At 37.1% G+C, this 16020-nt stretch overlaps 1 protein-coding gene across 10 annotated transcripts in view; it reads right to left on the bottom strand.

Annotated features, from left to right (window-relative positions):
• Nucleotides 1-16020, bottom strand: part of ORC4 (origin recognition complex subunit 4) — a 75258-nt gene that overhangs the window by 18508 nt on the left and 40730 nt on the right. For all 10 annotated transcript variants that reach the window (XM_017342836.3, XM_017342837.3, XM_051849567.2 and 7 more), the window contains 5 exons: nt 13083-13158; nt 10637-10722; nt 8379-8427; nt 6712-6863; nt 1858-2031 (listed from right to left, as the gene is read on the bottom strand). In XM_017342836.3, the coding sequence (XP_017198325.2) occupies nt 1858-2031; nt 6712-6863; nt 8379-8427; nt 10637-10722; nt 13083-13158 (537 nt within the window). The remainder of the gene's footprint in view (nt 1-1857; nt 2032-6711; nt 6864-8378; nt 8428-10636; nt 10723-13082; nt 13159-16020) is intronic.

Genomic DNA, 16020 nt, shown 5'->3' with positions numbered 1-16020 from the left:
CTGTTGGTGGGAATGTAAACTGGTAAAGCCATTATGGAGGAAAGTTTGGTGATACCTCAGAAATCTGAATATAGACCTACCACATTTTCCAGCTATCCCACTGCTGGGAATTTAACCAAGGGAAATGAACTCAGCATATGAAAGAGTTATCTGCATCTCCATGTTTATTGCAGCTCAATCCATAATAGCTAAGATATGGAATCATGGCCAGCGCCGCGGCTCAACAGGCTAATCCTCCGCCTTGCGGCGCCAGCATACCGGGTTCTAGTCCCGGTCGGGGCGCCGGATTCTGTCCTGGTTGCCCCTCTTCCAGGCCAGCTCTCTGCTGTGGCCAGGGAGTGCAGTGGAGGATGGCCCAATTGCTTGGGCCCTGCACCTCATGGGAGACCAGGAGAAGCACCTGGCTTGTGGCTTTGGATCAGCCCAGTGCGCAGGCCGCAGTGCGCAGGCCACAGTGCGCCAGCCATGGCGGCCATTGGAGGGTGAACCAACGGCAAAAGGAAGACCTTTTTCTCTGTCTCTCTCACTGTCCACTCTGCCTGTCAAAAAAAAAAAAAAAAAAAAAAAAAAGATATGGAATCACCCCAAATACCCATCAACTGCAAACTGGATAAAGAAATTAGGGGATATGTACACCATGGAATATTACACAGCAGTAAAAAACAAAAAACAAAAAACAAAAAACGTTGTTTGCAACAAAATGGATAATGCTGGAAAACATCATACTTAGTGAAATAAGCCAGTCTGATAAGGACAAATACGATATGTTTCCCTTGACTTGTGATACAGAACACCTAATAGGTAATCTAGAGAAGTGAAATTGACACTCTGAAAAGCAATGAGTTTGAAAAGCCCTTGTCTCACCTGTTGAGGAAGTTTTTTTTTTTATACTATTAGTTGAACTCTTTACTTAACATAGAGTTAATCATATGTGTATAAAGTTAACTAAGAATAGATCTTACAAAAAAGTAACAATAGGAATAGGAGAGAGAGGAGGAAAAGGGCTTGGAGAGTAAGTGGAGGGTGGGAACGGTGGAAAGAATCACCATGTTCCTAAAGTTGTAATTATGAAATATATGAAGTTTATATTCCTCAAATAAAAGGTTTCTGGGAAAAAATAATCCAGTGAGATAAAAGCTGAAATTGTGGGGCTGCATTGTGGTGCAGTGGATTAAACAGTACCATCTGTGACTCTGGCATCCCCTATGAGCACTGGTTCACTGGTTATTCCAATTTCAATCCAGCTCCCTGGTAATGCATCTGGGAAAGCATCAGAAAATGGCCCAAGTACAAGGCTCCTGGCTTCAGCCTGGCCCAGCTCTGGCCACTGCAGACATCTGGGGTATGAACCAGGGTGTGCTCAATTTTTGTTTTTCTTTTTTCTCTCTCTCTCTGTAAACTCTGCATTTCAAATAAATAAATAAATCTTTTTTAAAAAACAGCTGTAGTTGTTTATGAGAACTGAAGGTGGGAAAAAAAGCTGCACAGGATATATATAAACCACTAACTAAGTAACTTGCTAAAGCTGCAAAAGATAGAAAATAACTTTTACTTTTCACATTCATTAATAAAATGCTCTACAATATAAAGCAGATTTGGATAACACACAAATCTCATTAAAGTTTACTTGATATTACTGACATAAGTCCTATGGTTTGAATTTAGGAGATATTTCAATTGCCTTTAATAGAAGAAAATAAGAAAACAAAGTGCATAATTTGCATTCTTGTGGTTACGTTTTTAAACCATAGTAACACCAGAGTTAATGCACAAATTCTTAAGATTTGTAATTTTCATTTTTTTTGTTTGGTATACAAGGATATGTAAGTCACTTTAACATAATTGTCTTCAAGTTACCTGAACATTCTCATTCCATTTTTCAGCAAAAACCTTGTCTGGAAATTCTGCAGGTAGAGATAATTGTTCCTTAAATATTTTAACATACTGTGGAAAACCAAACGAATTCATTAAGTGTATCTGTCTGTGAGAAAATCGTGACTTCACTCTTTTTTCTAGGAGTTCCAAAATATCCTTAAAAACAAACAGAAATCTTTGTTAAGATAATTACACCAATGTTATAGGTATATGTAAACTACCACCTCTAATTAATAATGCTTATTCTTTAATACATTATTAAGCATTAAAAAAAAAAACTTCATGAAAATTAAACAAAACACTTCCAGCCACTTGCAGGCTTGGAGATGCCATGTCTTTTTCCTGTATTATTCTCAGCTAATGTGATCTATAATGATTGCTAAGGAAAAATTGTGACAATTTAATGACTAGTCATATCCCTCAGTAAAAATAAAAGGAAACTTGATACATTCTATGAAGAATTCAAATAACAAATTAATAAAACACAGTGAGCTTATTACATTCATAAGAATTTAAACATCTTCATAGTTTTATGTAACAAAGACTCAAGAAGCAGGAGGTGTAATGAGGCAAACTTCAGTTTGTTAAGCTATCTATAAAATTAAGCTACCACAATCAGCTATAGGAATCAACTGCAGGAGAGCAAACAGGTAAGAATACAGTATAACACTGGGAAGGAATCTGCCTTTTTGTTTTTTTATAGTAATATTCTTAAAAACCACTTGTATTTGTATCATTTCTTCTTTTTTTCTAAAAATGTATTTTATTTGAAAGGTAGACTTATATATAGAGACAGAGCCAGAAAGAAAGATTTTTCATCTGCTGGTTCACTCCCCAAATGGCCACAACGGCCACATCTGAGCTAACTGTAAACCAGGAGGAGCCTAAAGCTTCTTCCAGGTCTCCCATGTTGGGGCAGGAGCCCAAGCAGTTAGGCCATCCTCCATTATTTTCCCAGGCACATTACCAGGGAGCTGGATTGGAAGTGGAGTAGGCAGGACTTCCACCAGCACCCATATGGGCTGCCAGTGCTGCAGGCAGAGGCTTTACACACTATATCACGGCGCTGGCCCCTGTGCCATTTTTCTTAAGGAGAAATTAGATACTAAGTTTACTGTCAAAGAACACTAGATGCCAAAAGATAACTAACATATCCTACTTGTAAGAATGAAGGAAATACTCTCACAAAACTGATATGCATTCAAACTGCCCCAGATATCAGGAGCACAGTATGGAAGTTGTCTTTGTCATGTATGAGGAAACATCAAACACTGAGTGAAAAATGGAATTAAAAGATAATATACATTTCCCATGAACTTATGGAAGTCTCCTTACAGCTGGATAAGAACTCATTTCTAATTTTTTTTAAAGATTTATTTATTTATTTGAAAGGCAGAGTTACAGAGAGACAGAGGCAGAGAGAGAGAAGTCTTCCATCCGTTGGTTCACGCACCAGATGGCTGCAATGAATGGAGCTGTGCCGATCCAAAGGCAGGAGCCTGGATCTTCTTCCTGGTCTCCTATGCGGGTGCAGGGGCCCAAGGACGTGGGCCATCTTCTACTACTTTCCCAGACCACAGAAGAGAGCTGAATTGGAAGAGGAGCAGCCACAACTCGAACTGGTGCCCACATTGGATGCTGGCACTGTAGGCAGCAGCTTTACCTGCTACACCACAGCGCTGGCCCCTCTAAATATATTTTTAACACTGAGCTTAAACAATCTTTCAAAAGATTTTATGGTATACAGAATTACCCAAATCACCTAACAATTCCACTTCTACTTATACAACCAAGGGAAATGTAAAAGTATATGCAACAGGTCCAGCACTGTGGTGCAATAGGTAAAGCCATAGCCCTCAGTGCCAGCATTACATATGGGCACAAGTTGGAGTTCTGGCTGCTCCACTTCCAATCCATCTCCCTGCTAATGTGCCTGGGAAAGCAGTGGAGAATGGCCCAGGTGACTGGGTCCCTGCACCCACATGGGAGACCCGGATGAAGTTCCTGGCTTTGGCCTGGCCCAGCCCTGGATGTTGTGGCCATTTAGGGAGTGAACCAGCAGATGGAAGATCTTTCTGTTTCTCCCTCACTCTAACTCTGCCTTTCAAATAAATAAATCTTTTTAGAAATGTATATCCACCAAAAAACACATAAATGAATGTTTACAGCACTATTATTCATAGTAACTTAAAACATGTAAAGACCCCAAATGTCCATAAATTTGTGATTAGATAAACACAATGTGGAATAGCTATACAATGGAACATTAGTTGGCAATAAAAAGGAACAAAGAACTGATAAATTCTACATTATGGATATATCTTGAAAACATTATGCTAAGTGAAAGAAGTCAGTCAAAAAGACTATTTTTATCTTCTAAAAACATTCATGAAATGACACAATGTCTGGCAGGGATGGAAGGATTCAGTGAAGGATAACAAGAACTAGTTTGTTGTTACTGCTGAAGCTATGGAAATCAGGGATTACTACTTGATTCTCTTCTATGCATACTGTTGAAATTTTCTATAATAAATTATTTTAAAAGAGCATGCAGAGAAGCCCAAAAATAAAATTTTTAAATATAGCCAGGTAATTCTCATAATAGCAAGGTAAGGAAACCAGGCACAAAGAAACAATTCAAATGATCAAAATGGGATAATGGTTAGTTTGTGAAAGATAACTAGAACGATGAAAAGCTTGGGGTGGGAGGAAAGGAAATGGTAAATGGAAAATGTAGAATGCTTTTAAAGGTCAAGGAAAAGTGTCAGTATGACAAAAATGAAAGAAATGATATTCAGAGAGATAGGAATATTCACCATCTAAAATTTTCTATTAAGGAAGACTTCTAAATTAACCATACAGGTAGGTGCTAAAAAAACAGTAAAAATGATATTTATGCAATTAACAATTAACAGCCCAAACATAGGAATGTCATGGAAATGGAAGTAAAAGATGTTTTAGTGGTAGATAGCAATATCAACACAAGTTAGCAATGTGGGGATACAGGGTTCAGTTTGAAAAACGGGGGACAGGAGAGGACAGTGCAGCATTATGGTTTAATGAGTTAGGCTACCACTTGTGGTACCAGCATCCCATGTTGGGGTGTCGGTGTGAGTCTCAGCAGCTCTGCTTCTTCTGATTCAGCTCCCTGCTGATGCACCTGGAAGGCAGGAGATGAAGGCCTCAGGTGCTTAGACCCTTTCCATCTTTGTAGGAGATCTGGATGGGTTTTCTGATTCCTGGCTTTGAATTGGCCCAGCCTAGGCTTCTGAGACTGTTTTGGGGATAACCAGTGGCTAGAAAATCTCTTTGTCTCTGTCTGTCTCTCTTTCTCTGTCACTCTGTCTTAAATAAAAGGAAAAAAATAAAGCCGGAATTCCTTGCACAGCAAAAAAGGCTGCCTGCTCCCAGGCAATTACTGCTCCATCCATCCTTCTATTCTCCGTAAATATGAATACCTAGATACAATTACACTTGAAAGAACTATGCAGTTGGAGAATTATACATACAGAATAAAAATAAATCTCTGGGAGCCAGGATTGTGGCGTTATCAGATAAAGCCATTGCCTGTGACACCGGCATCCCAAATGGGTGCCAGTTTGAGTCTTAGCTGCTCCTTTTTTGATCCAGCTCCTTACTAACATGCCTGGGAAAGCTGCAGAGGATGGCCCAAGTGCTTGGGCCCCTGCACCCATGTGGAAGGACCTGGAAGAAGCTCCTGGCTCTGATTTGGTCTAGCCCTAGTCATTGTGGCCATCTGGGGAATGAACCAACAGATAGAAAGTCCCTCCCTCTCTCTTTCTTTAACTCTTTCAAATAAATAAATCTTAAAACAAAAACACAAACAAAGAAAACTGAGAAAACTGCAAGTTACTCTGAGTCAATAAAATTTGCCACTGCCTCCTCTATGTAAAAATAATCTTTTAGATATGAAAACTGGTGCTTCCTTTAACCCTGTGATATCTCATACTTTTGGCAAGGTTGGAATACATACAATAGAGAGCCTTTAGTCAGATGCTCTATAAGGGAGGCTAATTCTGAAGGTATACATCATAAGCTCTAGAGTGCAAGGAAAGGAGGTACAAAGACAGTAACTCTGTAGATAAAGAGCACTGGAAAGAGGACTCTTGAACAATGATTTACACTTTTCTAAAGAAGAAAAATAACTATAGGAAAGGAGAATAAGTAAATGGGCCTGATATAGCCTGCCAGGAAAGGAGAGTAAAAAAGATGGAAAAAGCGTTGGAGGGATGGCAGTCATGGTATGGGAGAAGAGTTTTACTTGAATTCACAAGTTCATACTATGCGAGGAAAAAAAGCAAACATAAAAAGGCCTGTCTAGCTATCCAATGGCACATAAGATTCACTATGTATAATTCCCTCACAAAGTGACAATGACATTGAAATTAAGGTTAAAATCATTCTAAAATCTTCCAAGGAATGAAGAAACCACTCTGCTGTAACTGCTAGATGGAATCTCTACCATTTCTGGAGATGCATAATTACAAAGTTAGGATAATTCATTTTTTGAGTTGATTTCAAGCATTTCAAAAATATTAAAAGAATCCTAAGTGTAAAAATAAAATTAGCATAATCCAATTGCATTTTTTTTCCTGTAGTTATTTCGTTGGGAAGAGGGTGGTCATTAGTATATAGGTAGCTATAGGTTCTCCTCAATTTAAGGATCAATGCACTATGCATTGTTAGAATAAAATTTTGAAAATCCTTAATACAATGACCAACATAAATGAAAAAAAGACTAATTATATGGTCAATTGTCAATTAAGTTTGAATTTTGTGAATACTAAACTCCATTTTTTAAGTAGAAATACTTACCAGTCTACACGTAAGACCAATAACTGATACTGGAGTCTGTGCAGTCTGAGAAATATCAAAAAGATTATAAAGGAGTGTTTGATTTTTATGATGAGCAAAAAGATCAAATTCATCTAATATGAAGATCACAGGGCAACTGTTAGTACGGTCACCTAAGATGAAAGAAAAGCTTCATATTAATGAGCTGTTATGTAAATATTTTTCAAATTTCCAAAGTATCTACTACATTTCAGTAAGCCTCAATTCAAAAAGCATACAGTTATAACTTACTTTAGGTAGGGTACTTACCAGTGCATGTACACTCATTAAACAGAAAAAATTATTCCCTCAGGTAATTTATAGTCTAGTTACTAGAATCCAGTTTGTGGATAAAAAACTTTAAAATAATTTAAATGACTAATTATGCAAATGTAATTCTTTAATAATTATAAAATTGGCAAAGGTTTTTCAATACCTATATAGAACCAAAACACACTGGGATTGAAATATAGTCACTAACTAATGAATAAAATTGCTTTAAAAGAGAACTGTTTCACTAGTAGAAATGCAAAATATTTTACTATAGAAATAATAAACAATGTTGAGACTACTGAAGTTCAAGTTAAATTTTAATTTCTTTTAACCACAATTTTAAATTTGGTATTTATTTATTTAATTTCTATAAAAGGGAGAGAGGCAGAGAAAGTGGTATCTCCTATCTGTTTGTTCACTCCCCAAATATCCACTGACACTGAGGCTGGGCCAAGCTGAAGCAGGAGCTAGGAGCTACAGCCAGGCTTCCCATGTGAGCGGGAAGGACTAACTACTTGAGCCATCACTGCTGCTTCCCAAAGGTACACATTACCAGGAAGCTGGAATCACCTTTTAAGGAAGAGTTTAGAAATATGGTTTCTCTTAAGTATAAAGCTTTTATTCCAGAATTCTACTCATTAAAGTTCACGCCAGGAAGTATCTGCATGATCATCTAAGCATTTCCTAACTATTAAAAAGACAGAAACAAAAGTCAGTAACTTAAAAAATTATGGTGGGGCTGGCACTATGGCATAGCAGGTAAAGCCACCACCAGCAGTGCTGGCATCCCATGTGGAAGCTGGTTCAGGTTCACTTCCAATCCAGCTCCCCGCTAATGTGCCTGAGAAAGCACAGAACATGGCCCAAGAACTGGGCCCTGCACCCACATGGGAGACCTGGAAGAAGCCCCTGGCTCCTGACATTAGCATGGCCCAGCCATGGCCATTATGGCCATTTGGGGAGTGAATCAGTGGATAAAAATCTCTCTTCTCTCTCTGTAACTCTTTGAAATATATAAATAAATCTTAAAAAACTCATCACATATTTATAAAATGGAATGTATAAGAAATCATAAAATGATGCACAGCAAAATTTACTGATTACAAAACAAGAAAAATGATTTCATTCTTGTAAAAAACTCTATCTCTCTCTCATTTGTATCAGTGGTGTAGGATGTAGGTGAATAAAAATAAAAAGCCAAATGTTAACTGAGATAATCACCATTATAGTAGTGGAATAACAGTAATCATTATTTTACTTTTTTATATTTGTGTATTTTATGAGTTTTTTCCTAAATGTATGTATTACCTTTATTCAGGAGAAAAGTAAAATTAAAAACAAATTATTTTGACAGCACAAAACAAGTTAATATTTACCTTTTTTTAAAGCTTCCAGAAGAAATGAAAGGTTTTCAGCAAAGCTTCCCTGGGTAACAAAATAAGATACCATGACATGAAGTCCAGTGAAATAAAGAATAAAAATGGGCTATCTGACTCTCAGACTTTATGTAGACACTATATGTAAACTTTTTCCTAGTAAACCAGCGTTAGTGGTCAGTTTTCAACTGTCTGAGAATGTGTATTATGATCTAAAACTCAAACATAAAGGTAGAGATGATACTACACCAAAACCAGCAATACTGTGTCATATTTATAATTTTACATAGATATAACCAGAATACTTTAGAATACAACCTTAATATTATAGATGATTTTTAATAAGTTATTAGATATAATTATCCAGATACTGCAGATTGAGGGCAGAGTAAGAACTTCCACATATTGTGATGACTGCATGCTGTAATGCTGACACCATTTCTAAGGCAGGGCAAAAGCTATTGCCCATAATTTACTATAACATAATAAATATAACATACCATAATAATAACCATAATTGGCATATAACCTTTCAACCTGTTGGGAAATTAGTGTTCAAAGTTACTAAAAGGTTGAGCTGTGTTTTAAAAAATGCTGAGTATATACTTACATATAAATATATGAAGGAACTTTCCATAAAATTCATGGAAAAACAGAATTAAAAGACAAGTTTGTTTTGGTGAAAAAAACTGAAGTCCATACATTTTTTTTTTTTTTTTTTACAAAATGTATCTTCTGTGAACTTTTTGAATATCCCTTACATAAAATGGCATAGTATTGGAATATAACCTACAGAAATTCTCTGTTATACTATTTATCATCTCCAGATTACTTGCATTATCTAGTACAATGTAAGTCCTATAGAGTTGCACTATATATACTGTACTGTTTAGGTAATAATGACAAAGAAAAACAACTGTACATGTTCAGCCCAATTGCAATTTCCTTCCTACATATTTTTAACCTATAGTAAGTTGAATTTGCAGATCCAGAACCATAGTGATGAAGGACCAATTACACGTGATGAAGAATGACAACAGAATTAGGATAGGATGATAAATTTTGTCTTTTATTTCATATAAGTTCAATATGAATATTTTCAGTTAGGAATGTTAGAAAAGGCTATCGAGAGCACATGAAAACCAAAAGCCAAACTGAACTCATTCAATGGGAACTCTTATTTGATTACACAGGGCACTAACTTCAACACTGCTTTGTAAATAAGAGGTAGAATATTAAAATTTATAGAAGGGACATTTTGAACTTGTACTTTAAAGATCTACAAACTATGGAATGAGAACATATGGTTCACTCCAATTTTTATGCACATTAAAAAATTAGAATCCTAAATGCTAGGAATCTTACACACTACGGCTGCAGCACTGCAAAGGGAGCATAAGGTTGCAAAGTTATAATGGCAGCACTACATAATTACCAGTGACCAGAAAATGAACTTGGAATATATGTAACCTACTTCAATTGTGTAACTAGTATGAGGACAGGTAATTTCATTGTGAAAATCAGGGCAGGTACATTAATCATGCTTTTTTAGATCTCATAAATTAGGCAATAGGTAAAAAGTTTAGTGAAAGTTATAAAACATTTAAACCAGTTTCTTTACTGATGTTCACTTTCCTGAGAATTCAAGATGTTACAGTAAGAAGGGATAAATTTATGAAAACATGATAGTAAGAGAGAACAGATTTATAGCACATCACTACTCAAAGTACTTTTTTTAAAAAAAAAACTTAAATGTTTATTGTTTCCTGTATTCTTTATAATAGTTCTGTGAAGTACATATAAAATAATGCCCACTTAAAACATGAAGAATCTTAAATTAGGAGACATTCATTAATCCAGGATCACTAAGAAGTCAACTGGTAGTAAGACAAAAAAATCTAAAATCACTTATTGTAGCTTCAAATTCAGCACATTTTCCACTATGCTCTGCTACCCAAATGTGCTAGAGCATAGAATGGAGAATCAGAGTATTTAGTTTATACATAAATAGGCAAACTTAAAGAGTATCTGATCTAAACCTTGACTTTTCAGGTATTTTATGGCTAGTATAATCTTACTCCAAAAACACCCAAATGCAAGATTTAGTGACTGTATCCTAATACATTATATATTATTATGAAAATTTGGCAAATTTTGATTTATAATCCTAGAACTCCTAACCTAAATGTCCAGAAATATAAAACATATGTTATAGAGACTTTAATTTGAAGTTTAATAAAATAACTGCAGATACTTACAAAAACTTTATCTCCAACTGCATTTTCCAGATTTAACTGCCTTGTGATTTCCTTTAGAGCAATTTTATCATTGATCTGCAAGAGTCCTAAAATAAAGTCCATTTAAAAGTATTTAATTTAAATGAAATATGCGTTTGACACAGATCGCTTTATAGTCAAGCCTATTTTCCACTATTTTTAAAATTTAAGTGGAGGGGCCAGCACTGTGGTGCAGCAGGTTAACAACCTGGCCTGAAGCGCTGGCATCCCACATGGGCGTCAGTTCGAGACCCGGCTGCTCCACTTCCTATCCAGCTCTCTGCTATGGCCTGGGAAAGCAGTGGAGGATGGCCCAAGTGCTTGGGCCCCTGCACCCTCACGGGAGACCCGGAACAAGCTCCTGGCTCCTGGCTTCGGATCGCCGCAGCTCCAGCCATTGCGGCCAACTGCGGAGTGAACCATAGGATGGAAGACCTCTCTCTCTCTCTGCCTCTTCTCTCTCTGTGTAACTCTGACTTTCAAATAAATAAATTAATTTAAAAAAAATTAAGTGGAAAGAAGAGTCAAACCCATTCACAGTACTTTCTTTTTAAAACTTAACAATAATGACATTATCTCATAGAGACAAAAAACAATCTTTCTTGGAGTTAGTATTATTTTCCAAAAGGAAAACTAAGACAAAACTAGAATTCTTATTGCCTCTTTTATTGTTAGTTTGTAATTTATTTGAGGTAGAAAGAGATGAAAAGAATGAGACACACAGACAAAGCAGTGCACTGCCATCCACTGGTTCAGTTCATGAACTCAGCAAAGGCTGAGGATGAGAAGGACAGAAGCCAGGAACCTGGAACTTAAACCAGTTTTCCCAAGTAGGTGGCAGGAATCCAGCTACCTGAGCCACCACCTCTTCCTAACAGGAAGCTAGAATCAGAAGCTGGAGTCTGGAGTCGAATTCACATACTCTAATATGAGATGTGGATGTTTTAAGCAGTGTCTTAACCACTAGACCAGATGTCTAGCACTATTATGATTTTAATTTCTAAAATTATTGTTTGTTTTGTTTGTTTGTTTTGCATGCCATCCTTCAAATCAGTTTTATTCTCTGAAGGGACAGGGCACCAAAGATTAGTTTTTTACAAATGGCCAACAGCCTACAGTGGAGACCAAATGCCCATCCCTATCCTATCATTTGTAACATTGCAAATTGCATTACTCTTGTCATTTATCCACTATTAATATATTTTTTTTGACAGGCAGAGTGGACAGTGAGAGAGAGGACAGAGAGAAAGGTCTTCCTTTGCCTTTGGTTCACCCTCCAATGGCCGCTGCGGCCTGCAGGCTGCGGCCGGCGCACCGCGCTGATCCGAAGGCAGGAGCCAGGTACTTCTCCTGGTCTCCCATGGGGTGCAGGGCCCAAGCACTTGGGTCATCCTCCACTGCACTCCCTGGCCACAGCAGAGAGCTGGCCTGGAAGAGGGGCAACCGGGACAGAATCCGGTGCCCCGACCGGGACTAGAACCCAGTGTACCGGCACTGCAAGGCAGAGGATTAGCCTACTGAGCTGTGACGCCGGCTATCCACTATTAATATTTGCTGAGACTGTTCAGTGTTACGGTTACAAGGATGGAAGATCTGCCTTTCACACTCGGATAAAGGATATGAACAAACAGAAGCAACTTCAGTGTGGTAACAATGACAGTTCAGGACCCTACAGATTCACAGTGAGAAATGAGGATATCCAGGGCTTTATTTTGTAATGCAGAGGCCACACAGTGGCCCCGACCCCACTTCCCATCCTGCACCTCTTAAATGTTTATCACTCTAGGAGACCCAGCAATCCCCTTCACGATCTTTTGAAGATCACTGAACTGGAAAATTATACCCTTATTTCTCTTAAACAGATCAATAGCATTACTTACAGAATTCATTTTACATAGATAGCAAAAGTTATAGTAAAATTTACTAAAATTTAATTTCTAAAATTATTGTTTACCATATGCTAAAGGTTGCTAACATGGATCTAAGTTTTAAAATCTAATTATTGGCCGGCACTGCGGCTCACTTGGCTAATCCTCCGCCTGCAGCAACAGCACCCTGAGTTCTAGATCCAGTTGGGGTGCCGGGTTCTGTCCTGGTTGCTACTCTTCCAGTCCAGCTCTCTGTTGTGGCCTGGGAGTGCAGTGGAGGATGGCCCAAGTGCTTGGGCCCTGCACCCACATGGGATACCAGGAGGAAGTACCTGGCTCCTGGCTTCGGATCGACGCAGCGCACCTGCTGAGGCGGCCATTTTGAGGCGGTGAACCAACAGAAAGGAAGACCTTTCTCTCTGTCTCTCTCTCACTAACTCTGCTGGAAAAAAAATCTAATTATCACTACAGAAGTAAAACATACAAGTGGGTTTAGATTAACAATGTAAGAACCCCATGTGGTTAATATCATTTCCAATGGAAAATGATAATATACTTACCATTTAGGTGAACTTGTAATATATTTTCACTTGCTTCTCCTATTTCCATGAGTTCTTTCAAAGCATGATTTATTAACTAAATAAATATGAAAAGTTTATTGAATATTTAATAATACATAAAAGATGAAAATAAAAATTTTTTAAACTATAAATGAGAACAGACCATAAACAAATTGTTTCTTTTAATTAACAAATAAGATCTAATTTTTCACATTTTTTATATCTTTTTCTTCTTAAGATATCAGAGCCAGGACTGTTAATCACATTCACCAAACCATCTATCTAAACTTCTAATAAGCCTACAAATATGCCTCAGGTTTTAAGATATATTTCTTTTTATTTTAACATTTATTTTACTTATTCAAAGACAGAGTTAGAGGGGGGGACAGGGAAGGAAGGAGACAGGGATATAGGAAGAGAGGGGGAGAGGGAGAGGAAGAGATACAGAGAGAGAAACAGAGGGGGAGAGAGAGAGAGGGATTTTTCATCTGTTGACTACTCTCCAAATGACTGCAATGGCCAGGACTCGGCCACGTCAAAGCCAAGAGCTTCATCCAGGTCTCCCATGTGGGAGCAGGGACCCAAGCACTTGCACCTTCCTCAGCTGCTTTTCCAGTCCCATCAGCAGGGAGCTAGGCTGGAAATGTAGCAGCTGGGATTCAAATTGATGCCAGTGCTGCAGGTGGTAGCCTAACTGTTACACCACAACACTGGCCCCTGAGATATATTCCTTTGCACAGCACTCTAAACTATAGTCCCTCATGAATTTGATGACTTAGTATATTATTTATCTCATTAACATCTGCTCTATCAAACATCATTAAAATCAGTTAAAAGTTATTTAATAATGTATATCAGAACAACACTAAATGATTATAAAGTCTACTCCCCATTATAATAATGCTATGAAGTCTACTCCCTATAATAATGACTACTAAAACAGTTATACTCAGAGCACAGTATCACTTTAAACTGTTTATAGACTCACATTGTCATAATTAAACGTATTTCTATGCCACTTGACATTCTTTGATTTGTGACACTGTCATTCTTGTGTTACAATATCATATATCTCTTCATAACATTATTGCATAAATTTTTAAAAAATTGAAAACAGAATTAAGAAAAGCTGAAATCTTTTTTTAAAGGAAAAGTCATTATAAAGTACTATTTCCAATATTAGAACAGGAAGGAACTATCAAAAAATAAATGGTCGTGCAAAGAGACTATAAACTAAAAAAATAAAAAAAAATTAGATGGGATCATTAAAATTTAATGAAAACAGAAGGGTCATTCAGCAAAGTGTGACAATGAGTGAACTTTCATAAACAAAATTCACAATATGCTACTTTTATTTGTTACTGTACCGTATCTGTGCACAAGGAAAAAAACCAGTATCAACATTATCTTAGATTTCACAAGAGAATATTAAACATGCCAGCTCTGTCTGGTTTATTCACATACCAGGGAATTCTACCTGGATCACAGGTACATTAGGTCCTTAGGAAACATAGAAATCTCAGGATATAAACTGTCATTCCACTAGTAAGACACCGGACTACTGGTACAACTAAGAAGTGACATTGAAGAATTGCCTGAAACAAAAGTGGTACTTCTCTGCCTTTGGATCAGGTCAGTCTCTATCACAAGAGTATTCCCATATCCCTAACACGATACAAACTTGGTTCCACAAAATATTCTTTTGAGCATGTTTTTCATAGTAATCCACAGTGATTCTTTCCTCATCTCTTTTACTTACATGAGGGTTTTTTAAAAAACACAGGAAATAAGTGTTATCAAACACCTGCAAGGATTTCAAAAATTTTTTGCACTCTTTTATCTTTCAATTCCATTTTCCACAAACTTTTTGAAAAACACTTGTAATTATATTTTCTTTGGCTCTGATTTTAATTCATATATCAATTTATGTTTTGATGAATTACTGAAGAACATTCTAAATTCTTTGCATAATGAACCAAGAATACATTAATAATAACCCCATCTTTTATATATATATATGTATAGCGAGAACATGTATACGCAGACTTAGATAGGATTATAGCATTCTCTACACGTACCTTATTCTTTTTTTTTTTTAAAGATTTTATTTATTTATTTGACAGGTAGAGTTATAGACACTGAGAGGGAGAATCAGAGAGAAAGGTCTTCCTTCCATCGGTTTACCCCGCAAATGGCCACTAGGGCCAGCGCTGCGCCGATCTGAAGCCAGGAGCCAGGTGCTTCTTCCTGGTCTCCCATGTGGCAGCAGGGGCCCAAGCACTTGGGCCATCCTCCACTGCCTTCCCGGGTCACAGCAGAGCACTGGACTGGAAGAGGAGCAGCCAAGACTACAACTGGCACCCATATGGGATCCCGGGGCTGCAGGCAGAGGATTAACCTAACACGCCAACGGCACCGGCCCCATCCACGTACCTTATTCTAAACACCAGCTTACTATGCTCTGCTTGAATCTGCTCACTAATGTTTTACGGAGGGTGTGTATGGCTTGAAATGATAAATTAATTGTGCATCTTCAAATAATTATTTTACTTCTATCTGGATATTGCTAAAATTTGTGGCATAATTAGCTAGGTAATCAACCATACCATTTAAGTCATTTTTTCTACGATCTGTCATCTTTTCAAAAATTTAAACTACATTTTACGTTAAAAGTTTTTTTCTAGTTATTAATAGTACACTGACCAAAATAAAAAATTTGGTTTATCTTATGTAGCTAAAAATTAATTTTATAAACATACCAGGACAACTCTCTTAAATTTGTCAGCATCCAGGGATTTTACAGGATCACCAAAAAGTACTGCAATAAACGGAAGATTCACCAATATGCAACTGGAAGAAATAACCTGTTCAACCATCGAGGAAGTTTGTCTACAATCAAAGTCTATGTAGAAGAGTACATTCAGTTTGATGCAATCCC

This window comes from Oryctolagus cuniculus, chromosome 3 (genome assembly GCF_964237555.1).
Source record: "Oryctolagus cuniculus chromosome 3, mOryCun1.1, whole genome shotgun sequence".
Classification (NCBI taxonomy): domain Eukaryota; kingdom Metazoa; phylum Chordata; class Mammalia; order Lagomorpha; family Leporidae; genus Oryctolagus; species Oryctolagus cuniculus.
This window is presented reverse-complemented; position numbering and strand designations above follow the sequence as displayed.